This window comes from Mesoplodon mirus (assembly GCF_964341445.2).
Source record: "Mesoplodon mirus genome assembly, chromosome: 19".
Taxonomy (NCBI): domain Eukaryota; kingdom Metazoa; phylum Chordata; class Mammalia; order Artiodactyla; family Ziphiidae; genus Mesoplodon; species Mesoplodon mirus.
In genome coordinates this window covers 47,731,220-47,756,269 of record NC_138995.1, presented here as the reverse complement: position 1 = coordinate 47,756,269, position 25,050 = coordinate 47,731,220, and the positions used below count along the sequence as shown (strand labels likewise).

At 48.1% G+C, this 25,050-nt stretch overlaps 4 protein-coding genes across 4 annotated transcripts in view; 2 read left to right on the top strand and 2 right to left on the bottom strand.

Moving 5' to 3' along the window:
• GPATCH1 (G-patch domain containing 1) overlaps positions 1–5,001 on the bottom strand; it is a 46,191-nt gene extending 41,190 nt beyond the window's left edge. The window contains exon 1 of the mRNA XM_082607939.1: positions 4,690–5,001. Coding sequence (XP_082464065.1) covers positions 4,690–4,762 — 73 coding nt within the window. The 5' untranslated portion in view covers positions 4,763–5,001. The remainder of the gene's footprint in view (positions 1–4,689) is intronic.
• Positions 1–25,050, bottom strand: part of FAAP24 (FA core complex associated protein 24) — a 238,959-nt gene that overhangs the window by 163,928 nt on the left and 49,981 nt on the right. The window lies entirely within an intron of this gene.
• RHPN2 (rhophilin Rho GTPase binding protein 2) overlaps positions 12,069–25,050 on the top strand; it is a 59,720-nt gene continuing 46,738 nt past the window's right edge. Inside the window, exon 1 of the mRNA XM_082605815.1 lies at positions 12,069–12,146. Within this exon, the coding sequence (XP_082461941.1) occupies positions 12,078–12,146 (69 nt within the window). The 5' untranslated portion in view covers positions 12,069–12,077. The remainder of the gene's footprint in view (positions 12,147–25,050) is intronic.
• On the top strand, positions 21,607–22,672 carry LOC309794870 (translationally-controlled tumor protein-like). The gene has a single exon (XM_082606762.1). It carries the CDS (start codon positions 21,622–21,624, stop codon positions 22,192–22,194), a length of 573 nt encoding a protein of 190 aa, XP_082462888.1. The 5' UTR covers positions 21,607–21,621; the 3' UTR covers positions 22,195–22,672.

Here is a 25,050-nt window from a genome sequence, read left to right as displayed (position 1 = left end):
TTTAAGCTTATTCCTTTACTTACTTGGCTGAAAAGGGCTGGGGTGCTAAATAACACCAGCGAAAAGGAACTTAGAACATTTTAGGCTCACCTAAAAATTTCCTTAGGTTTCAAGTTTCATGACACAAATTACTGCCTAATTTTATCAGTTCTAATTAAAACTTCTGAATCTATTTAAAACAAAAAGTAACCATCAAGTTATTTTCAAACATTCACTACTGAAAGCAAGTTAGACAGTAGTTAAGCGCTTGGGGTTGAGAGTCATGGCACTCTGGATTTTAAAGCTAAGCCCACCTTTACTAGCACTTTGGTCACCTTTACTAGGGACTATGGTCATCTTAGCCTCTCTGTGCCTCAACTTCCTCATCTGTAAAATGGAACATTAATAGTAATATCTATTTCATAGAGTTGTTATGCAAATTGGATCAGATAATGCCTGTAAAGTGCTTAGCAAAAAGAGGGACCCACAATAAACACATTTAAAGTACTAGCTGCTCTTTTTTTAAATTTATTTTATTTATGTATTTTTTATTCTTTTTTTGGCTGCATCGGGTCTTAGTTGCAGCACACGGGGATCGTCGTTGCGGCACGTGGGGTCTTTTGTTGAGGCATATAGGCTTCTCTCTAGTTGTGGCGTGCGGGTTTTCTCTTCTCTGGTTGTGGCACAGGGCTCCAGGGCGCATGGGCTCTGTAGTTTGCAGCACACGGGCTCTCTCGTTGAGGCGCGCGAGCTCAGTAGTTGTGGCGCTCGGGCTTAGTTGTCCTGCGGCCTGTGGGATCTTAGTTCCCTGACCAGGGATCGAACCCGCATTCCCTGCATTGGAAGGTGGATTCTTTACCACTGGGCCACCAGGGAAGTCCCCTAGCTGCTGTTGCTGTTATAGTAATAGCAGTAGGTAAGATGTATCCTAAAGCCCACGTATACCTGTTACTTCAATCATTAAGCCAGTTACTACTTCTGGATAGTGGAACAAAAAGTAAAGAAATGTCTAGCCTCATAGTCCTAAATTCTTACTGGTAGCTTACGGAGGCTTTAGGTCATTTCTAGACTATAACCCACAGCAGGGTAATCAAGAGGGTTCTGAAGACAGGAGATCTGGGCTCAAATCCCTCTACCCTCCTACTTGCTAGCTTTGTGATTATAGGCAAGTTTTTTTTATCTCTCTAAGCCTCAGTCTCCACAACTATAAAATTAGGATAATAACCGAAGTCACCTTGTAGGATGGTGCTGAGGATTAAAAACCACGCACAGAGAACTGAGCACAGTCCCTGGCCATAGCAAAGCTTGGTTAATATCACTACAATTTCATTTCACTCTAAAGAACTGAATTACAACTCAGGTCCCACAGTCCAAGACTTTCACCATTTCTTAGAAAATACAGTACACATGCTCCTTTACTGCACGTGCACCTGGCATGATTCCTGGCTAAGGTGGAGTTCCTCAACCTCAGCACTATTGACAGTTTGTACTGGATAATTCTTAGTTGTCTTGTACAGTGGTTAGCGGCATCCCTAGCCTGTCACACTGGATGCCAGTAACGCCCATCCCGAAAAAGCATGACAACCAAAAATGTCTCCAGACATTGACAAATGTCCCTTGGGGGGGGGGCAAATTCATCCCTGGTTGAGAACCACTGGGTTAAGGGGAGAGATGACAGGTCCTGCCAATGTGATGTTCTGTTCTTGCTCTGTTCTCCAGGTACTCCTGAGCTGAAAGGGGAGATAAGATCTGCAGACAACTAGGTAGAACCGGACAGCAGATGCTGAGGGCCAAGCAGTGTGGCTGACCAGGACCCACAGGGCTCCTGAGGAGGAGGCACTGCCTCTAACCACAGCACAGGAAAACTCCAGGGAGGAAGTGGCATTTTAGCCAGGCCCTATTATAATTATTGTTACTAACAGTATTATCCCATTTATCATACCCTGATAAGGATGCTCTGATTAAGTAAGTGCCCTAAGGTCCACGGCTAATAAGCACAAAGCTGAAATCAGATCTCAACTCTGCCTCCAAGTCAGGGACACAACCCATTCTGTCCTTTAGTTGTTCCCCACCAGAAGTGTATTGAGGGCCTTTCCGTGGAAGCAGCCCTGTTCTAGATGCTGGGTGTGGAAAACTGAATACAACTCCATCCCTGTTCCCAGGGCATGCCGAGCCCAGCAGAGGAGACCTGCATGTATAGGAACTGTTCTGACAATGTTCAAGGTCTACAACATCAGAGTCACCCAGAGGCATAAGCAGCATTTGATAGCTGCACATAGGGACACAATTCCCCACAGAGGCATTAATTCCATCAGTAAACAGGAGGTGGAAAGGGGGAAGGTCAGATGTTGGAGAAAGTAGTCTAGTCTGACTGGAGGACAGGGAATGCACGGAAGATGGAACCAAAAGGGCAGATAGTGCAGCGGGCCTGGAATACAGTGCTGCAGGGCCTGTGGTATGTCCTGTGGGTGACTGGGAGCCACAGATAGTTTTAAGTGGGAGAGTCACAACATCAAGGAAGAAGAAAATGGTCCTAAATTAATCTGAGTGCAGGATGAGCAGGCGATGAGAATTCTACAGCCAAGTGAATGTATCTAAGAGAAGATTAGATAAGCACTGAGGCACCTTCCTTCCAGGCCAGAGGCCCTATGTGTCTATGAGTCTGTGGGTAACAGATCAGCCACTCTCTTACCCAATAAAACTTCCTGTCAGGGCCAGCAACTTTAATTAAGTAATGGAGTCCCTCCTCTACCAATGTTTGTCTAACCTGTCACTAGAACTTCAAAGTAGGAGGTAAAAGTGATTATTGGTCTAGTATGTTATATTGTAAAATGTAGTCAGAGTGTGCTTTAACTTCAAAGTGCTTAGGAAACAATGGATCAATCCTCAAAAACTCCTAGTACTGATAAGTTAAAGGATAATTTTAGGCGGGGTGGGGGGGCGTGGAAAAAAAGTCCATTCTACTTAGACCATTAGGCTTCATCACAGATTTTGTACACCATCAAAACAGGAAGAATTAGAAAAATATAGGTCAAATAGTTGATGACTTACAATATGTCACTTCACAAGGAAACAACTGTGAGACGAGAAATATAGAAATGACACAAACTCCTGCTTGGCAGGGCTGTAATAACCTCCACCCATGCATGTTTATCCCTGTCCTCTTCCTGCATACCTAAATTCTAACCAGTTTTCAAGGGGTCCCATCCTGCCTTCTCAGGTTTTCCCGTTAGCTTGTGTAGGTTATTTCCTCTCTACATCACAAACTTTAGCACTTGTGAACCTCATACTTTTGCTCTCAACTAGATTTGAAACCCCTCAAAATAAGAATCTTTGTCAACCAATTCCTTGAGACTATGGGATGATGCGTTTGTTAATAAGGCTAATGTGAGCTTAGACTGTGGTGAAGAAATACAGTCTAAAATGAAGGACATACTAATAACGGCCCCAGTCTACCCACACTCTGGTCCCATGCTTGAAGAAAGCTCCGACAAATTAGGGTTGAGGGGACTTTAAGCTTAATTTATTAGAAAACTGAGTGTGGTACAGAGATGTCTTAGAGGAACTGCAAGGGGTGTCTTTAAACATATAAGAAGCTTTCAGGAGACTAGCATTCCTCTGTCTTCTGTAAGCAGACAGTAGGAACAGGGCCAGCATCTGGCAGAAGTTTCTAATGATTAGAACTGTTTGTAGGGAATAAGAGGGTAATCAGTGGCAACATCTCAGAAGGACAACCAACCTGACACGATGTGGTCAGGGTAGGAAAAAAGGAGAGTCTGCAAGTAACTCCTAGCCCACCAAACTTCTTTCCCCCAGGGCTAGCACTGCCATCAGACCTTACTAGCCATCCAATACATACTTTACGAAACAAATCAAGTCATTAAGTGGATCAGACCAGAAACACAGGGGAGAATCTTGCTTCATCTTGCACTCACCCCCACATTCCACCAGCGAGTCGGGTCAGCTCTGCTTTCAAAGCACATCTCAACTCACCACTACTTAACCACCGCCACCATCATCGCCTGGCCTCTTTTTGCTAATCTCCCTGCTTCACTCCTGCCCACCCCCAACCCACCTACCCTCAAAATCGAGGACAGAACAATCTGAAAAATATACATCCCTCCTTTGTGTAACCCCCTCCCCCATGACTCTTTTACACTTAGTATTAAAATCCAAACTCCCTGACCATACCAACTAAGACTCAACCCCCGCCTCCCCCTCTGACATCATCTTCTACCAGCCTCCCCCAGGTGCTGTCTGCTCCACCCACATCAGTCCTGCCTGTCCCTCAATTTGCCAGACTGGCTCCGACTTCAGAGCCTTTGCACTTGCTGTTCGCCTCGCCTGAAATGCTCTTCCCCCAAATCTTCGTACGGTTGCTTCCTTTCTCTGTTTCAAGGCTGAGCTCAAACGTCCTCTCCTAGGAAAAACATTGCCTGACCACCGCTCTTCCCCTACCCCCGCTCTCACACGAGCCTGTTTGTCATCTTTCTTCTTCCCATCCCTCCGGGCCTCCCATCCGTCCCTGCAAAACGTGAGCACCCCGCAAGCACAGCGTACGCCTCTCCGGTCGCTGTTCCCAGAGCCCGTAGCAGGCGAGCCTTTCCCCCGGTGCCAGACAAGGTTTGGCACAGGGTTGTGCGTTTTTGCCCCGAATCCTGGACCCCCGGCCTGTTTTCCACAGGCCCCGGCTACGAATCTAGCCCGCACCTTCTTCCAGCAGCTCCAGGCCCGTCCCATAGCTGACCAAGTCCTCGTCGCTGTCTCTATCCAGCGCCGCCATCCTGCTCCCTTCCGGGCCTCGTCCCCGCGCTACGGAGGCCTCAATGGGCAAAATGCCTTCCGCGCTTTAATCTCCGCGAACCGCAGCGAAGTTCTAAGCGCAGGTGGCGGAGAGTGCACACCCGGCCCGGTAAACTTCTCTCGGATCTGCGCCGGGTGGCTCTCAAAACCGTCCTGTGGGAGGCGGACCCCGGCAGGAGTTGTCTCGGAGGCTTTGGCTGCCACGACATCCCATCCTAGCTCTCCCATGTGCCGGTCAGGAGGAGGCGCCTGGGAGAAGGTGGAAGGCACTCCGCTGTCGAGCTGCAGGGGTGGTTCTCCACGAAGTCTGCCCACCCCACACCCCTCCCCAACCCGGTCCGTGCCCTTCCCCGACTTCCCCTGCCGGCAGACCCTGCTCCCCTCAGTCCTACCCCTGCCATCTGCGGGAACTTGCCTGTACTCCCAGATAGACACACGCACTCTGTGTATGTCACCCTTAGGTTGACGTAAGTGGAGTCCCCTTCCAGACCTCTGAAAGGATTCAGACAGGGGAATCCTGATGCCCACGGTGACGGTAGCTTGGGACAACACTTGGTCAAGGAGGAAAATAAAGGAAGAAGAGATTAAAAGAAAAGGAGAAGGAAAGGGGGGGGCGTGGTGGGGGCAGAGGAAAACAGGAATAAAGAGAAAAATAAAAAAGGAAAGAAATTTGAAAAGAGAACGAAGAAAACGAGAAAGGAGAAAGAAAATGCAAGCGGACAAGCAAAAGGCTGCTGTGAGGTGGGGTGAGGGATGCTGAGGGCTCCCTTACTGAAGCTAAAGCAACAAACATCTGTCCAATAGGGTGCTGTTATCCCACCGCAAACCTCCTTCTTACTGAAGAGAGAAACGAAGCCCGGGTCTGCAAAATGAGGGTCAGAAGTCTGTGTGAGTGAGACTCACTAGTATGTTGCTAAAATGTCCCTCCTACCCGTCCCCCAGGCCTCCTGAATCAGAATCTCTGGTATTGGGATTGTTGCTTGAGCACTCCAAGCACACTCTGGACTCAAGGCCTTTGCATTCTCTGTTCCCACTGCTTGGAATACTACAAGCATGATTCATTGCCTCACTTGCTTCAGGTCTCTGCTCAAAGGTTACTTACTCAGTGAAAACTTTTCTGACCCTATTTTAAAAACCAACCCCTATCACCCCCTACCCTACTATATATTTTCCACAACATTTGTCACCCTATATAATTTGATTTACCTACTTATATGTCTATTGTCTTTCTCTCCCAATGGAACGGAATGTAAGCTCCCCTTGGAACGTAAGCTCTAAGAAGATTTGAGCCAGTTTTTCTTTCTTCCTTTGCTGTATCCTCAGAGCTTGGAACAGTGCTTGGAATGTAGTAAGCACTCAATAAATAATTTGAAGAAAAGAATGAAGAACTAATTAAATAAGTCACGGTACATGACTTTAACAAAAAGAATTATTTTAGGGACTTCCCTGGTGGTTCAGTGGTAAAGAATCCATCCGCCTTCCAATGCAGATGATGCGGGTTCGATCCCTGGTCGGGGAACTAAGATCCCACATGCCCTGGGGCAGCTACTGAGCCCACGAACCACAACTAGAGAGAGAGAAAACCCCATGCCACAACTAGAGAGAAGCCTGGGCACCGCAACGAAAGATCCCACATGCCTCAGTGAAGATCCCACGTGCTGCGACTAAGACTCGATGCAGCCAAAAATAAATAAATAAATCTTAAAAAAAAAAAAAAAAAGACTCTGAGGTCCCAAGGCAGGGGGCACAGATTCGATCCCTGGTCGAGGAACCCACTGGTGGTCCAGTGGATAAGACTCTGCACTCCCAGTGGGGGCGGGGTGGGGGCCCGGGTTTGAACCCTGGTCGAGGAACCAGATCCTGCATGCATGCCACAACTATGAGTCCCCATGCCACAACTAAGTGTCCGCATGCAGCAACTAAGAGCCGCATGCTGCCACGAAGTTCCCACGTGCTGCCACGCAGACCTGGCACAGCCAAAATAAATAAATAAATATTTAAAAAACAAAACAAAATAAAAACAGGAATTACAAACCTTTCTGACTCCAGATCTTCAGAAGGAACGACTGGATGCTTCATCTGCAACCCTGGTCACTAATTACCCAATACTCCTGATTCTTGACGGCAGAAACCCCTAAACAATGTGTTTTTTTTGTGTGTGTGTGTGTTTTACATCTTTATTGGAGTATAATTGCTTTACACTGGTGTGTTAGTTTCTGCTAACAAAGTGAATCAGCTATACGTATACATAAATCCCCATATCTCCTCCCTCTTGCATCTGCCTCCCACCCTCCCTATCCCACCCCTCTAGGTGGACACAAAGCACCGAGCTGATCTCCCTGTGCTATGCGGCTGCTTCCCACTAGCTATCTATTTTACATTTAGTAGTGTATATATGTCCATACCACTCTCTCAACAATGTGTTTTTATGCAAAACTGTAGAAGCTTAAACACCACACACCCTTCCTTTTTTATTCAGACAGGCAAGAAAGCACAAATCTCAGGAAACTGCCCAATAGGAAAATGGGCTGAATCATCTGGGTAGGGAGTAATTTGTTCCTATGGTCCACACATCATGCTGGCAGTGGGATGGTCACTCATGACATACAAAGAAACTTGCTCTATATGCTTAGGAATCAATGTCACTCATTTTTATTCTGTTGAGTTTTCTTACTGAAATACAATATATGCACACAGTTCTGTGCATTTTCACAAAGTGAACACATCCGTGTAACAACAAGCAGGTCAAGAAATAGAAAATTTCCAGAACCCAGAAGCAATACTCCCAGAATAGACTAATTTTGTCTGTTTTGTACTTTATGTAAAATGGAATCATACAGTATTTTTTCTGGCTTCTTTGGCTCAAGAATATTTTTGTGAGCAAAATATTTTGCTCACAACATATTTGTTGCTTGTAATAGTAATGTGTTCGTTTTCATTATGTGAATATGCCACAAATTCTTATCCATTCTACAGTTGATGGGCATTAGAGTAGTTTCCAGTTAGGGGCTATTTTGAAAAGTGCAACTGTGAACATTCTTGTACATGCTTTATGGAGAACAGATGTATGCATTTCTGTTGGATATCTACCTAGATTTGGAATTGCTGGATCATAAGTTATGCATATGTCCCTCTTCAGTAGAAAATGCCAGTTTTCCAAAGTGGTAGTACCAATCTACACTCCCACAAGCAATGTATGAGATTCTGGTTGCTTGACATTCTCACCAATACTTGGTATTTTTTTGCCATTCTGTCACTCATTTATTTATTTATTTATTATAAATTTATTTATTTATTTATTTTGGCTGCGTTGGGTCTTCATTGCTGCGCGCAGGCTTTCTCTAGTTGCGGCGAGCGGGGGCTACTCTTCATTGCAGTGCACGGGCTTCTCATTGCAGTGGCTTCTCTTGTTGCGGAGCATGGGCTCTAGGCATGCAGGCTTCAGTAGTTGTGGTGCGTGGGCTCAGTAGTTGTGGCTCGCAGGCTCTAGAGCGCAGGCTCAGTAGTTGTGGTGCATGGGCTTAGTTACTCTGCGGCATGTGGGATCTTCCTGGACCAGCACTCGAACCCATGTCCTGTGCATTGGCAGGAGGATTCTTAACCACTGCACCACCAGGGAAGTCCCACTCATTTATTTATTTTTTTTTTTTGAGGTACGCAGGCCTCTCACTGTTGTGGCCTCCCCGTCACGGAGCACAGGCTCCAGACACGCAGGCTCAGCGTCCATGGCTCACGGGCCCAGCCGCTCCGCGGCATGTGGGATCTTCCCGGATCAGGGCACGAACCCGCGCCCCCTGCATCGGCAGGCGGACTCTCAACCACTGCACCACCAGGGAAGCCCCACTCATTCATTTTTAATCCATAATCACTTCTTCCAAATATGACAATATATCTTTCCTTTTAAATCGCAAGGGACAGTGTAGAGTAGCATAGTGCATGGTGTTGCATCAGGCAATCTAACTTAGCAGACTGGTGACCTCTGAGCCTCAGCTTCTTCCTCTTTAAAATGGGGATGAAAAAGTATCCACTTCATAGAGTTGTGGATCAACTGAGATCATGTATGCAAAATGCAAAGCACAGCTCCTGTCATAAAGTATGCAGTAAATGACTGCTATGTATTTAAGACCATATTTCAGAGCTGGGGAAACTGAGGTCACAAGGGGTAGAAGGATCTGGCCAAGGTGACTTAGTGGCAGAGCTTGCCAAATCTAGTGTGGTTTTCTCAAGTCAGTGCTTCATGGCACCATATGGCTTCAATTTCTAAGATTTTTTTTTCATAAAAATTGCAAAATTGGGTCTATAATTCATAATGCATTTCACTCACTTAAGGGTTAACTTGTGATTTCTGCTTTTAATTTGGCAAATTTCATCAGATTCTCCAAGAGAGGATGTACATCAGGCTGCCCCTAGAGAAGCCAGTGCTCCTTTTTTCAACAAGCAGGTCTTAGGAGGTGTGACTTACATTTTACTTAAAGAAACTGAGTACCTGGACAGTCAACTGCTGGCCCCAGCCAGATGGTAAAACAGGGACTTCACAAAATAGTTGTTTGCAGTTGAGATTTTTAACCTTTGCCTATCTCAGAAATTCCCACCCCGACTCTTTTGTTAGGAGCACAGGGGGCTCACTGACAGTTCTTGTGACACACACCACCAACTGGGTTGACAAATAGGAGGTTAGATGTTACTCTCCTGCTGGGTCAGCTGCAGCAGCTCTCATTTCCTGATCTCAGCAGGATCAGAGATATGGGCTCAGGCCTGTGAGCCCCCTGCAAGGAGCCATGAGAATGTCTAGAGATGTCTGGTCCTGCACAGCCTCAAGGAGTGACACACAGATGGTTCACAGGGCCAGGAGATGCCTGTTGGGACGCACAGAGAAGTGCTTCTTTTCCTCTGAAGCTAGTATCAGGGTGCGCTGGTGTGTCCTTAACAGCAGGCTTCCTTTTCTTGCTCTTCTTCCTTTTTAATAAAAGAAGCAACTCAAGAAGGCAAAGGTGTTGGGCTAGATTAAATAACAGATTTTGGTTTTCACTATATTCACTTTTATGTGTATGTCCGCATAGGTCAAAGTAGCACTGGTTTTCTGCTTATTGTTATGACATAGTTGTGTTTTAAAATAAAGTTTGTTAAAATGAGTAATTTTATTTTATTTATTTATCTTTATTTATTTATTTATTTCTGAAAACTAGTCAGGTCTGATTAGGATTTTCAGTTCTAATAAAATTGTGGGTTATTGCACTAGATATAGTATTTATTATACAAACTATATTTTTTTAACTATTGTATGACAGAAGAGAGTGTTTTAAAGTGAACAATTTTAAAGAAGACTATTAAGTCGATAATAGTACAAGTGACACGTATATGTGACAAACTGTAAAGGTGATTGGAGCTTTAAGGTAGTAGAAGGAGATGACAAAAATCTGAGAATGGTAGGGAATGACTGGAGTCAGCAGCCCTGAACTAAACACCGATCTCAGCCACTAATGGCTAGTGTGCCCTTAACCACTTCACTCCTCTGAGCCTCGGTCTTCTCACCTGTTAAATGGAGATTATTCATTTCTCTTATTTGCAGAAGTTTCGTGAAACATAATATCTACAAACTCTCTGGCTAGAATAGAGGTTCTATTATTGATAACTTTATTAGTAGTAGTAGCAGCAGTAGTATTACAAATGTAATAGTGACCCGCCACCCCTGGATACCCAAAACGGAAGCGGTTGTTTTCAAGTCCCAGCTGGGGGTGGGGAGTGTACGTTTTCAGGGCCATGCATTAATTCCAGGGTGACCGACAATGCTGAAATTAGCTTGATACTCATTTCTGACCCTAAGAGAGAAGGGAAGTTTCTGCATTTGCCACAGTTTCCCAAACACCTGTCCCAGCTGCTTAAGATTCTTCAGGTTCTTTCTTAGTCCTTTCAGAGAACGACTTTTCTTGTGCTGCGTCTTGGAGCCGGCAGTGATGATGAGTTGTTTTTTTTTTTTTTTTTTTAACATTTACTTGGCTGTTGCTACCATTTATGTTAAATTCTTGAACATCCCCTAACGCACATACTTTTTTCTTTCTCTTTCTTTTTTTTTTTTTTTAAGAAGAAAAGGAAACGCTTGGCTTGTTTTGAAAGCAGATTGTATTGTGTTCTACCTGTGGCACCTACCGCGACGGCCAAATGCAGCAGTAACTGCGCAAAGGTGTCCCTTAGTTGGGGGAGGGGGTAGGAACTGCAGGACGCTGGCCAGGAGGGGCGTGGCCGCTGGGGGGCTTCCGGCTCCGGCAGCCCAGTCCCGGCACCCTGTCTGCTAGTTCTACCCGCGCAGTCCACCGATCAGGGGAGCTGGGAGAGAGAGCGGTGCGACCCCTGTCCCCAAGAGTCCCCCTTTCGCTCCTAAGCTATTCGCGTCCCTACTGCGCAGCTAAGCGCTTATACACCACTTTGGTTGTAATACCTTGGACCAGGTCAAGAGAGGGTGATCCGGACCCATTTTGCAGTTGAGAAATCTGAGGTTCGAAGTGGTGGTTAAGAAACGTGCTCAAGGATATCTGTCGAGTCTCTTGGGCACGAAACCCTTTCTGGGGATCCCTCCTTGGGTGGACCCCTCTCCCCTCGCCATCTGTGACCTCCCAGTGGATCCACCTGGTTTCTGCAGAGCGGGTTGGGGGACAGGGGGTTGATCACTGTGCCAACAGGTTTGAGTCACCCGCCAAGGCCCTCGGTGGCGCCGCCAACTCTCCCTCAGCCTCCCGGACTCTGCCCCGGGATCCCTTTTGGCGGGAAGCTGTTCCTGACTGCTCGGCCCAGGGCCCAGCGCTCCCGCCGCGCCCTCGACGTGGCGTCGGGTATGGTCACTGTCCCCGCGTCGTGCGCGCAGGAGCCGTAGCTTCACCCACTCGCTGCATTTACCCCCATGGTTCCAGACGAGGAGCTGGATCCCCAACCCGGGCCTCGCTGCGGCAGCGGAGACCACCGGCCCGCCCCTGCGCTCCCGGGCTAAGGCTGCAGCCACTCCCCGATTAAGCCCCTGAGGCTGGGAGAGGGTGAGCGAACAGCCGAGGGGCTCTTTGCTCTCCCCTCCGCCAGCCTCGCCTGGGGCACGGCTGCGCTCGGCCAATCCGGAGCCGGGGCGGGACCAGGGGCGTGGTCTCGGCGGGCCCGGCTTGGTCTCCAGGGTTCCCGGCCGGGCCTCAGGCGGGGCTGGAGGGGCGGTCGCTCAGGCGGGGCCGGGCGGGGCGGGGGCGGGGCCAGGCGCCCTCTCGGGCCAGCTCGCAGATGAGCTTCAGTCTGTCCTGTGCTCCCGCGCTGCCAGCATGACGGACGCTCTGCTGCCCGCGGCCCCCCAGCCGCTGGAGAAGGAGGGCGACGGCTACTTTCGGAAGGTGGGCGGCTTCGGGCGGGCTGGGATTCTGCGAGCTCCAGACTTCTTTCCCCCCAGGCTGTGGAGGGGGCTGCAGGGCGCGCGGCTGGGGTCGACCAGGCCTGGAGGGGGAGGGGGCGCACTGGTCTGGGGCGCGCCCGGCGGAGGGTCGGAGTGGAGGGTGCGGCGGCGGTGCACCTGGCGGCCGAGAGCAGGTGACTTACGGGGCTGGGGAGTGGTGTTGGGCCGCCCCGCGCAGGTGCCGGCGGAGGACAGGGCCAGGAGGGGTGCTCGGGGTCGCCCCCGCCGGCCGTCCCGCGGCCCTGGGGAAGGGACCGGTTCCCAGTGCGCTGGCGCCCTCGGCGTTGCGGCGCGTGGGGACCCAAGCCCGGCTTCCACCCGAGCGCTTGGCCGGGGCGCGTGGAAATAGGAGCCCCTCAGAAGGGATGGCGTTCCCCCTTTGCCTCCAGAATGCTTCCAGTGTTTGCCTCTTCGACTTTTTCGAGGATGGGAGGGGACCTCGGGCGTCGCCCCCTGGCCTTCTCTGCCCCTAGTTGCCCAGGAGGGCGTGCGCGCTGCAGACGTGAGGGCAGCGGTTTCACCCCCTCACTACTTTTCGCTAAAGCGGATTTATCCGATTGTTGGGTAGACCTGCGGGAGGTGCGGGCTCCGCGGGAGCTTGGCACATACCGTGGCCTCCCGCCCTGAAGGTTCGCAGCTCAGCCCGTCAAAAGTGGCCCCAATCCACGGAGCGGGGTTGCTGGGATGTCCGTAGGTTGCAAGGCCTGGGCTACAAAGATGCTTTTGAGCCCGGAGGCACGGGGACACCTTCCATCCTTCTTCCTTGTCCCTATGAGTCTAAAAATAGCCTTTGGCTCTTGGCCATGTTTGACTAGGTGGGTTGAGAAATTGTTCTCTTAGAACTTCTATGACCGAAGGCAGAGGACGAAATTATAAACAGGGCAGTGAAACTGTTTCCCACAGAACAGTCAATTCTTAATTGTTCCACGCCTAATTATCCAGTCAGTGAATGCTCTTGGCGTCTTTCTCCTTCTCCCATGACGCTGCCTTTGGGCTTTTGCTCTCTGGTGAGGAGCAGTGGCCCTAGAGGATGGACAGGAGGAGAATCTGGAAACAGGTGAGGACAGAGTTGGAAAAATTCCTTTTGGTTAAATTGCTTTTAGCATTAAAAAAAAAAGGAATAGTTTTAAGGTGTATTTAAGTTAAAAGATGTCATCATGGAATTATAGGATTATAACTTCTAATTATGTGTGGCATTGGGAACAGAGCATCACAGGCCATGGAATTGCAGAAGGAGGCCAGGCCTGGGAATCCCTAGATCTCAGCCCTACGGCCTCAAACCCTGACTGCCTCCCCCACAAAATTGCAGTGTAGACTCCAGCAAGTTGCTGCATCTTTCTGGGACTTCATTTCTTCCCCAGATTGTCCTCTGAACAGGTGGAGGTCTGGACCTATAGCAGCATCTGGGGGAAACAACAGAGGAAGGGGCAGAAAAGGTGGTGGACACCTGCCAGGGTTATGTTCCCTTGTCTTCCAAAACAGGTTTTCCAGGGGAGGATGTGCATAGGACTGAGTGGAAGGCAAGGGAGCTGTGAAAGGATGCAAAGCTGAGTGTTTTTTCAGGTGCGGTTTCTCCGGTGGTAGATAAAGAGAATCATGGGTGCAAAATAAGATGAATCACTGGTTTGCAATTAGAAACATCTCTTTGGAAAACGAGACCTTGTAATGATCATTGTGCTACGTCATAGAAGTCCAAAGAGCGTTCCTAGTACAAAGTTAATAAAAGGTGTCAACATGGAACTTTCCCTGATGTGTGATCTGAGCCAGTTTGTCCTAAAACCAATGCTCCTTGAATGAGAGGTAGATGTTATACAGGTGAAGGAGGGGAGGATGAACACTTCGGGTAGAGGGAATAGCATGGGTGAAGGCACAGGATTGTGAGCGTGTGTGAGTGAACCCTTGGGGGTGTGGAGGTGTAAATGGGAACTAGGCTAGTTCAGGAGTCACGCATCCTGGATGCATGGGAAGGGAACCTGGAGATCTATCAAAGTGCTTCGTGCAGGACCAGACGTGTGAGATTTGTGTCACAGAAAGACCACTTGGAAAGCTGAGTGATCAGTAGGTGCGCGATGGGGAAGAGGCAGTGGTGGAGCCAGACAGGGGAGGAGTGTGGAAGGTTAATCCTCATTGTCTCTGTCCTACTCCGATACGATCTACTGATGACTTTTCAGTCAGTTATGTAAAGTCCTAGGTAAACACGGCCTCACCACCCATCCTTTCCAACAGCTTGCACCCCTAACTCAAACCAGGGGTCCAGACTGGAGGCAGGGATCCCAGTGGGGAGGGTGCAGTGATGAGGGCCTGAGCAAAGGCAGTCAACAGGGATGGGAAGAACGAATGGACCAAATATGGTGGGGAAGTTCTGCTGATGGGAGTCCAAAATGTCTGCCCTTTGGTGTCTGGGGGGATGCTCAGGCGCCTCACTGAGATGGGGCCACCAGGAGGCTGAGGTAGAGGTGGTGGACTTGAGGCCCCTCAGCGACATCTGAAAGGTGGTCCCAGTGGGGAGTCCACTCCATGAACCCGGCAGCCACGAGCGCCCCCTGGCTGGAGATGCAGCTTTGGGGGACACCAGTGTGGGAGGCAGTGGGATATTGTGAAAAAGGACCCAAGGCAGAAGAGAATAATGCCTCCATTTAAGGGACAGGCAGAGAGATGGTAAACAAGCCCAGAGGGTGACAGTGTCAAGGCAGCTGAGAGAAGAGATCTTTTTAGTGGAGAGATGAGGTTGACAAGTCAGAAGAGCCCTGGAAAATACTGGGTTTAGTCCTTTAGGGGGTTGTTGGTAAATGAGTAGGTGGAGAATTGGGGGCAAAAGTCAGTGTGGTGGGGACTTTCCTGGTGATCCAGTGGTTAAGACTTCACCTTCCAAAGCAGGGGGTGCGGGTTCGATCCCTGGTCGGGGAGCTAAGATCCCACATGCCTCGCGGCCGAAAAACCAAAAAACATAAAACAGAAGCAATATTGTAACAAATTCAATAAAATATTAAGTCTTTAAAAATGGTCCACATCAAAGAAAAATCTTTCAAGTCAGTGTGGTGGCGTACAGGTGGGAGAAGGGCAGAGAAAATAGTTGCTGGGGGGGTGGGGGTAGAGGAGAGAGAAGAAGGCAGGTTTGTTTAGAATGAGGAGGTTCCTATTGCCTGCTGGTGTTGGACCCTGAACGTGTGAGGCGGTCTTTGGCAGAGAGGGCCCCCTGACAAGTCAGGGTCTTCTTGGGGTTGTGCAGGACATGGCTGTACAGAGCCCGAGGACACAGACTCAGTTTGGCCGCAGGTCAGGCATGGACACCAGTACAGACCCTGGCCTCCTGGGTGAGCAGCTTGGGGCAGGGGGCTCTCTGAATTAAAAACAAACAAAAAATACAGAATACTTTCTGGTCTATCACAATATGTTTCTCTCTTCTCTGGCTTCTCACTTTTTTTTTTCTTCCTTGACACTACTATGTTTAAATAGAGGTACAGTTCTATAAGAATAATTAAATACTAAATTATTTTCTTAAAATAATGACCCGTGGAAATGGAGTTTCTTTTTCCCAGACAGATTTTTATGCTTATCCTAATGAAAGTCTTGGAAGAATGTGTGTTCGGGCCTATAGTTAATGCAGAGGAATACACATTTCCAAGACACTACATCCTGAGAGCGGGTCCCATCTCCAGGGCTCTCTGGGGGCTATAGTCCTGAAACCCACAGGAAAACCTATTCTTGGCCAAGAGAAAGCTAGCTGGAAAAAAACTAGAGAAAAGCTGTTGAAAGGGTCAAAATGAAAGACCTTAGCAGTAAGGGGAAGAAGACCTTCGGTACAAAGTGCAGCATTGTGGGACCTTATCTCTGCCTCGCCATCCTCTGGGAGCACTAATGGCCCGAAATGAATTTAGCTCCATTGTTTTTACCCAAGAGCTGGAGGAGAAGTTGTTTCTTGTTCACAGAAGCCTCCAGGCTGGACAGGGCCCCAAGGTTCACTGTGTCCTGGTTCGTGGTCCCTGTTTACTCTGGATTTCCTCAAGGCTCCAGCAGAGAAGGAAGGAAGAGAATTTTTCTTTTTTTTTTTTTTTAACACAGAGGCTCCTCTTATGCACCATTCATCTTAGTGGGGTGTAATTTCATGTTGGACACACGTGTGCATCTTATATAAGCACATGTGGAGAGACATGCTGGGCTGAGTCTGAGGAGCACAGGGTGGGTCATGGGGGCTCATCCAGTCCATCTTTTTTTTTTTTTTTTGAGAATCTATTTATTTTTGGCCGCGTTGGGTCTTCGTTGTGGCACACGGGCTTCTCACTGTGGTGGCTTCTCTTGTTGCGGAGCACGGGCTCTAGGCGCATGGGCTTCAGTAGTTGTGGCTCTCAGGCTCAGTAGTTGTGGCTCGCGGGCTCTAGAGCACGGGCGCAGTAGTTGTGGCGCATGGGCTTAGTTGTTCCGCGGCATGTGGGATCTTCCCGGAGCAGGGCTCGAACCCGTGTCCCCTGCATTGGCAGGCGGATTCTTAAGCACTGCGCCACCAGGGAAGTTCCTGCCCCATTTCTATTGGGTAGTGATGATGTTTCTCCAGGTGGGGGTGGGGGAGGGAGGAGGAAGGGTGTAAAAGTTTGTGCCGCTGCCTCTTCCCCACCTGCTACCCCACCATGGTCTGAGCCAGACCCTACAGGCCAGGCTGGATCCAGGCTGATCATGGCCTTGGTGAGGGTCTGTCCAGCTGCACTGGTGCACACCAGCAGCCCAGAGGGCGTGGTGGACAAACTCCTCCTCACATTGAGGGATCCTGGCCAGGAGGGGTTCCCCTGGCAGAAACAGAATTTTCAGGTGACTCAGAGGAGAGTCAGCATGATGAGCTGTAACACTGTAAATGTCCCTTGCTTCCTGGGGCTATTTGGATGGATTCCAAGACACCACCTGATGATACAGGGCATTGGCTTTAGCCTGATCACCACTTCCTCCTTTGGCTCAGGTACTACAGTCTTGTGACACAAAGGCTGTATTGGAGGTGGCCACAGAGGACAGCGGAACCGCAGGTGCAGCTCAGCCAGACTGAGTGTCTGGCAGAGCTGGCAGCAAGGGGTGCCTGCTGGGGGCAAGGTCTCCCGCCTGTAGCACCAGAAACAGGGAGAGATGCAGGTCCTTCTGGCCTTGCTGGTCAGACCCACGGAGTTCGCTAGGGCCATATGCCTTAGAAAAGCCTGTTTCGATTGGACTCTAAGAGGAGAAAAAGGCAGGTGATCCAAATCTACAACTTCAGAAGTAGTTTCTTTTTCTCCAATATTATTGTCTTAGAAAAGTAACATAAATTGTTGTAAAAAAGGGTAATAACAGAAGTGTACAAAATCACACACACATACCATCTCACCCCCACCAATGACTGTACACTAGTGGTGAGTACATCCTACCAGTTGAAATAAACAGGTCATCAGTTGGGTCTGCAAATACATTTGTCACTTAGAAATTTTGGTGACTGTAAATCTTTGTAGAGTGGCACACACTTTGTACACACACGGTAGGTGTCTGTAAAGATTTGTAGAAGTGACTGAAGGGAGCCTGTTCATATTGTGGCCCCCTACCCCCATGTGAATGGATGGGGACGCCAGAGGGAGGCACCTGGCAGAGATCCTGGAAGGGCAGGAGACCTCTTTACAAGTGCCAAATTCATGTTTTAATTTTTATGGACATAGAAAAGGTAGATTCTGTTCATCCAAACTGCCCTGAATCTCCAGCATGGTGAAAAGTTAAATTAGATGTATTTTTGTGTATTGCACGGTATTGCATGCTATTTCTGTGCTTTCTGGTTGACAGCTTCTGGCTAACTCATAAACAAACAATTCTGTTTTCCAGAGCTTGGTGGTTGAGGGAGGGGTTGCATGACTAGGAAGGAAGGCAGAGAAAATATCTTTGTGTTGGAGAGGCAGCAAAAAGCACCCCACTCTTCCGTGCCCTGCGTGAGGGTCACTGGCCAGGGGACCCTGCGTGGTCACCCTCACTCAGTCTTCCTCCTGACCTAGAGACTCCAAGTTCACACTGTGCCCTCAGTTTGCTGGAGACACATCTACGTGTGTGGGCTTTAACTTTGGCTGTGTGGAACAAAGGCCCTCACTGGTTCTTGGGGTGGAGGGGAGCCAAGCGCCAGGCACTGCCTAGAGCAGGCCCCCCCCACCCCCTGCTGGGGAGGAAAGACTGCTCCGTACCCTGTGTCTGCCTTCCCAGTGGCCTGGCCTATCTGCCTTTTCACTGTCAGTCTCTGCATGTTGTAGGTCAAGTAGCCTTTCCTTTCTTCCAAATCCACTGACTCTGGTTTTTGCCTAGGTGCTGCTCTTAAATACTTGTTTCCCAGCTGAACAACTTAACTATATCCTAAAGGCATGTGCGTGTGTATTAACAAATAGAGTTTTCACTCTGGGTGAACTTATTCTACTTAGGACTTTCTTAGTTGTGGTTACCAGAAGATCGAATCCCCAGTGGTTTAGGCAGATAAACACACCATGGTACATTCCTACAATGGAATTCTACTCAGCAATTAAAAGGAGCAAACCACGGGTAAGTAAAACAACATGGGTGAATCTCAAAGCATACTACTGAGCAAAATAAGCCAGACACAAAAGCATACATGCCCTATGATTCCATTTATATGACATTCTAGAACAGGCAAAAGTCTACGGTGATAGAAATCAGAGTCTTGGTTGCCTTGGGGGGTAATGAGAATGGTCTATATTCTGACTGGAATAGTGGTTACCTAGGTATACACATTTATCCAAACTCATTGAACTATGTACTTAGAAAGCTATGTATTGGGCTTCCCTGGTGGCGCAGTGGTTGAGCGTCCGCCTGCCGATGCAGGGGACGCGGGTTCGTGCCCCGCTCCGGGAGGATCCCACATGCCGCGGAGCAGCTGGGCCCGTGAGCCATGGCTGCTGAGCCTGCGCGTCCGGAGCCTGTGCTCCGCAACGGGAGAGGCCACAACAGTGAGAGGCCCGCGTATCACAAAAAAAAAAAAAAAAAAAAAAAAAAAAAAAGCCATGTATTTCATTATGTGTAAATTATGCCTCCATTTTTAAAAAATAGCTCAGGCAAGAAAGGGAATGCATTTGGCTCCTGTCACTGAGAAGCCCAGAGGAATGGCTTCAGGCCTGGCTTGATCTAGGGCTCAAATGCTGCCGCCAAAACTCAGTTTCTCAGCTCTGCTCCCCCTAGGTTGGCTTCACCTGGGGGGAGACACTCCCCCAACAGTGGTAACGTGGCTGCAGCTGCCCAGTCTCACATCCTCCTAGGTTCAAGGCTGATGGGGAAAAATGAAGCCCCCTCCTGATGGGCTCTGTTGTCCTATGTCAGGTGCTCACCCTGAATCAAACTCAGGGCTGGGGCCTTTGGTTTTCCAGCTAGCCAGGCATGAATCAGATGTCCTTCCCCTTGGAAAGGAGGTGTGCGAGCATGGATTTACAACCCCTGACCGCTGTGGGCTGTGAGGTGGGAAAGTGGGACGTGGGTCACTGTGGCCAAAAGATATGCACTGAGCCGGGCAGCCCTCAGCCAGGAAGCACGGAAGGGGTGTCCGGGGGTTGGCGGGCGAGCTGGTCCCCGCATTCCCACACATTCCTGCTGCTCAGGCTCATCTCAGAGTGGCGGGAAGGAAGGACGTGGGCTTGAGTCCTCCTCCCACCCTTACTGCCTCTAGCATCTTGAGTAGCTCACTTACCCTCCAAGCCTCAGAACTGTGGGGTCCGAGATGCCATACCAGAGTCCATGTGGGCTGACTGACAACGTGGGAGACCCCACTAAGCTAGTGAGGAAGCTGAGCTTTACTCAGTACTTGCTTTTCTTGGGTGTTGACAGTCGGACCATCCTTCCACGTATTGAGACTGACGCCAATGCCCAAGCCTTAGGCTGGTCAGGTAACTGACAGACTCTGTGTAGTAGACAGACTCTCAACTTCACTGTAAGACTTGCGGACAGTGACCCTAGAGGCAAGGACAGTTCATTTGTCCCCCACAGTCCCTCCCCACTTCCCAGGCCAGGCAGGCCTGACAGGTGCTGCCTCAGTCCTGGGCACAAACCCTCAGTTCAGTTTGGAGAAGCTCTACATCCTGTTGTGAACCAATTAAGAGCTAAGGTATGGCTGAGGACTGTGGGTCCCCACTAGCAGAGAACCCCTGGCAGGGGCCAGTGGACAGCTAGCAGCCGCTGGTGATGCCAGGGGGTCTTTTGGACAGTCTCGCCCAGATTCATCTCTCAGGGCTCTGGGAAGTTTCCAAACAGCCCTGTGGGCATTTCTGCTGTTTCCAACAGGTCTGGCATTCCTACCTGTCAGTAAGAAGTAATGTCGTTTGGGTTCCAATTACTCAGTCAAATCTAATCCTAAGCATTCCTATGTCTTATCTGGAAACTTGACCCTACATCTGTGGGCTGGTTAGGGTGTAGTGATTCCAGGCCAGCCAGAAGTTGGGTGAAGTATGGGAGCAGGAAAAAGTCCTTATCCGTGAGCTGGAATGGGTGCTTAATCTTAGCTCTGGGAATGTATGTAAAGGAATTAGTTATTAAGCCTTCTCTGTAAAATAGAACACAGCCTTGGTGAACCATGTAATTTTAAGTCAGATTGAGCCATCCCTTCATAGTAATTTTAGGATGTGGAAAGGAAAGAGACTGGCAATTATTTTAGCCCTTTACTATTAAGTTATCTTAATATTAAAGACATTTTAATCTTAGATCTGAAAAGAGAGAATTCGTTTTCTGATTTTTATTTTAAATCAGGGATCATTTAATGGTTTGAAAAATGTTAATTTTAAGACTGTCCCAATTCAGATTCTGAATATCTGTGTAATTTGAATTTGGACGGCTGCATGGGGGACAGGTGGGTGGCCACCTGCTGGGATGGGAGAGTGAAAAATCTTTGTGGAAGGAGAGATGTAACTTATTTCTGACCCTCTAGTCTAAAGGCTACTGATATGGGAATCCCTGAGAAGGTTGGGGCTGCAGAGAACCCATTTCTTCTTCCTTGGGGTGAAGGCCATGGATGTAACTTGGGCAGAGGTGTGGGAGGCTAGGTGTGTGTGGAGCTGTGATGGCAGTGACCAAGGCAGTGACGCAGAGAGAAGGGCCGTCCCCTCACCAAATACTGCCCACCAGCCACTCCCAGGGTGTGACCACAAGCCTGTCAGGGCGGAACCGAAAGATAAGCTTCAGAAAGGAATGGAGCGTTCCCTCAGATCCCTGGGCTTCTACCTGCTGGGGTGGGAAAAACACTATTAGGTTAAAGGAAATTTTTTGAATCACTTTGCTGTACACCTGAAACTAACACAATACTGTAAATCAATTCTACTTTAATTAAAAAAAAAAAATAAGCTTTTCCACCTGCTCCCCCTTCCCCCCGAGCGCCGCTCCGGCTGCACCACGCTCGCTCTGAGCTCCGGGCTCCTACTAAGCTAGTACCACCGATGTCTCCCTCCATGATGATCATCTACCGGGACCTCACCAGCCATGATGAGATATTCTCTGACATCTACAAGATCCGGGAGGTCGCGGACAGGCTGTGTCTGGAGGTGGAGGGGAATATGGTCAGTAGGACAGAGGGTAATATTGATGACTCGTTCATTGGTGGGAATGCCTCTGCTGAAGGCCCCGAGGGCGAAGGTACCGACTGTACAGTAATCACTGGTGTGGTTATTGTCATGAACCATCACTTGCAGGAAACCAGCTTCACAAAAGAAGCCTACAAGAAATACATCAAAGATTACATGAAGTCAATCAAAGGGAAGCTTGAAGAACAGAGACCAGAAAGAGTAAAACCTTTTATGACAGGGACTGCAGAACAAATCAAGCACATCCTTGCTAATTTCAAAAACGATCAGTTCTTTATTGGTGAAAACATGAATCCAGATAGCATGGCTGCTCTGCTGACCTACCATGAGGATAGTGCGACTCCATATATGATTTTCTTTAAGGATGGTCTAGAAATGGAAAAATGTCAACAAATTTGGCTGTTTGGATCTATTACCTGCTCATCATAACTAGCTGGCTGCTGCTTTTCATCCACACAACACCAGGACTTAGACAAATGGGACTGATGTCATCTTGAGCTCTTCGTTTTGATGTTGATTTGTTTGGAGCGGAGGCATTGTTTTTGAGGAAAAAAAAAGTCATGTAGGTTGTCTAAAAATAAAATGCATTTAAACTCAATTGAGAGAATGCCTCTTAGTTTAATATGTAATATCTAAATCCGTCCTGTGTAGCCTTCCTGGAAAAGCTAGAACCTGGTTGTAGACCACTACTAGAAAGCATAAGACCATCTTCAGATAACTTCCACAGTGAAAACCACTTCCGGGACTTGGAATATAAACAAGAATCAACAGCAATTCAGTTGAAGTAAAGGGAAAGACCATGCTCATAGCAGTGCCAACATTTGAAGTGGATTTCTTACACGTTTCATCACCTACAAATGGAAGTAGTTAACTCTGGAAGAAATTACCAAAAGAATAAAAAGAGACTAACACAGTTGGAAGAAAAAAAACAGAAAGGATGGGAATTCCCTGGCGGTCCAGTGGTTAGGACTTGGCGCTTTTGCTGTGGTGGCCCAGTTTCAGTCCCTGGTGGGGAATAAGATCCCGCAAGCCGCACAGCTAAAAAAAAAAAAAAAAAGGAAACTCTTTTTCTGATTTTAAACTTTTCACAATGAAACATTGATTGTAATCTAAATACGCCAGGAAATAATGGACAGAGAACACAGACAATTCACTGAAAAAGCAATTCAAGTGATCAATAATATATGAAAAAAATGTTTATCTTCACTAATAATCCTTGCACATTGGGAGCATGGGATACCTGTTTTTTGCATATCAATTTGGCAAAGATTGAAAATAATACTTTCAACTCAACAGTAAAAAATAACCCAGTTTAAAAATGGGCAAGGAGGGGGCTTCCCTGGTGGCCTAGTGGTTGAGAGTCCACCTGCCAATGCAGGAGACACGAGTTCGTGCCCTGGTCCGGGAAGATCCCACATGCCACGGAGCGGCTGGGCCCGTGAGCCATGGCCACTGAGCCTGCCCGTCCGGAGCCTGTGCTCCGCAATGGGAGAGGCCACAACAGTGAGAGGCCCGCATACCGCAAAAAAAAAAAAAAAAAAAAAAAAAAAGGGCAAGGAGGGAATTCCCTGGCGGTCCAGTGGTTAAGACTGTGCTTCCACTTCAGGGGCGAGGTTTCGATCCCTGGTTGGGGAACTAAGATCTCGCGTGCCCTGTGATGTGGCAAAAAAAAAAAAAAAAAAAAAAAAATTGGGCAAGGAATCTGAATTGATCTTTCTCCAAAGATACATAAATGGCCAATAAGGACAAGAAAAGATATTTAACATCGTTAACCATCAGGGAAATGCAAATCAAAACCACAGTGAGATAGCACCCATCCTAGGTTGGCTCTAATAAAGACAATAACAAGTATTAATGAGGATAGGGATAAATTGGAACCCTCATCTACTGTTGGTGGGAATGTAAAATATTATAGCCTCTTTGGGAAATAGTTTGACCTCAAATGGTTTAACGTAGAACTAACCATATGACACAGTAGTTCCACTCCTAGATCTATAGCCAAGAGAAGAAAGGAAAACATACATCCACGTAAAAACTTACACACAAATAAGCAGCCCTATTCATAAGAGCCAAAAAGTGAAAACACCCTCAAATGTCCATCAACGGATGAATGGATAAATGACTGTTCATATTAATTGGAGTGTTAGGGACAAAAAGGACTGAAGCACTGATATGTGCTACACCCGGAAGAACCTTGAAAACATTATGCTGAGTGAAAGGAGCCCATCACAAAAGACTGTATTCTGTATGATTCCACGTAAGTGAAATGTCCAGAATAAGCAAGTCTGTACAGACAAATTATCAATAGATTCATGGTTGCCTAATGCTGTCGGGGAGAAGGGACAAGAAATAGTACCTTTCTTTGCTGGAGGATAATTGGGCTGGTGCTTAGGGGGAGGAGGGGGCTTAAAGAGGTTAGACGCCCTGTAACTCAGTCCTAGAAATATACCTTAAAGGAAAAACATGAGGTTTACAAAGATTCGTGCTTACAAATATGCATCAAATAATTATAGATAATAGCAGATACTTGGAAACAATCTAACTGTCCGACCATAAGGAAATGGTAAATCCTAAAAAAAAAGCAACATTATGCAATTATTAAAATCATGGTTTGGAGGAGCACTTCATAACAAAGGAAATTTTCATGATAGAGTATTAAGTGAGTAAACATGATAGCCTATGTGTGCCCCTGTGCAGAAAAGGGTTAACATGGCAGACCTGAGGCTGCTTTCCTTAGGAAGATCTGCTTGCAAGGTTGGCCCCTGCCTAGTCTCTGGGAGCCTGGCTCTTGGAGTGTTCCTTTCATCCCCTAAGTGATGGAGTTGGCCCGCTGTGTCTAATCTAATGGCGAAAACCATGTGGTTTGCAGTGAACACCTGCTTTCCTTTCGGCAGCCTGGAATTTTGGTACGTGCTAGGCAGAAGGTGGCTTTGTGATCAGCCCCTAATAAAAACCGTGAATTTGATTTTCTAATGGGCCAACCTGGGCAGTGACACTGCATGCACGTTGCTGCATTTGTTGCTGGGGGAAGAGCGTGCTTTGTGTGACCCCTCATAGGACAGAGAAAGCATAAGGAAGCCTGCACATGGATTCCTCCAGACTCTCCCTCTTCTTCCCTATGATCCAGCTATGTATCTTTACCAAACTGCTGTCATGAATCTTAGCTGTGAGTGCAACTGTATGCTGAGTCCTGTGAAACTCCAGACATGGGGCTGGTCTGGGGAACTCCCTACACAGCCACTGATGTGGAAAGTAACAGTATGCATATATCGTAAAACAGGTGGG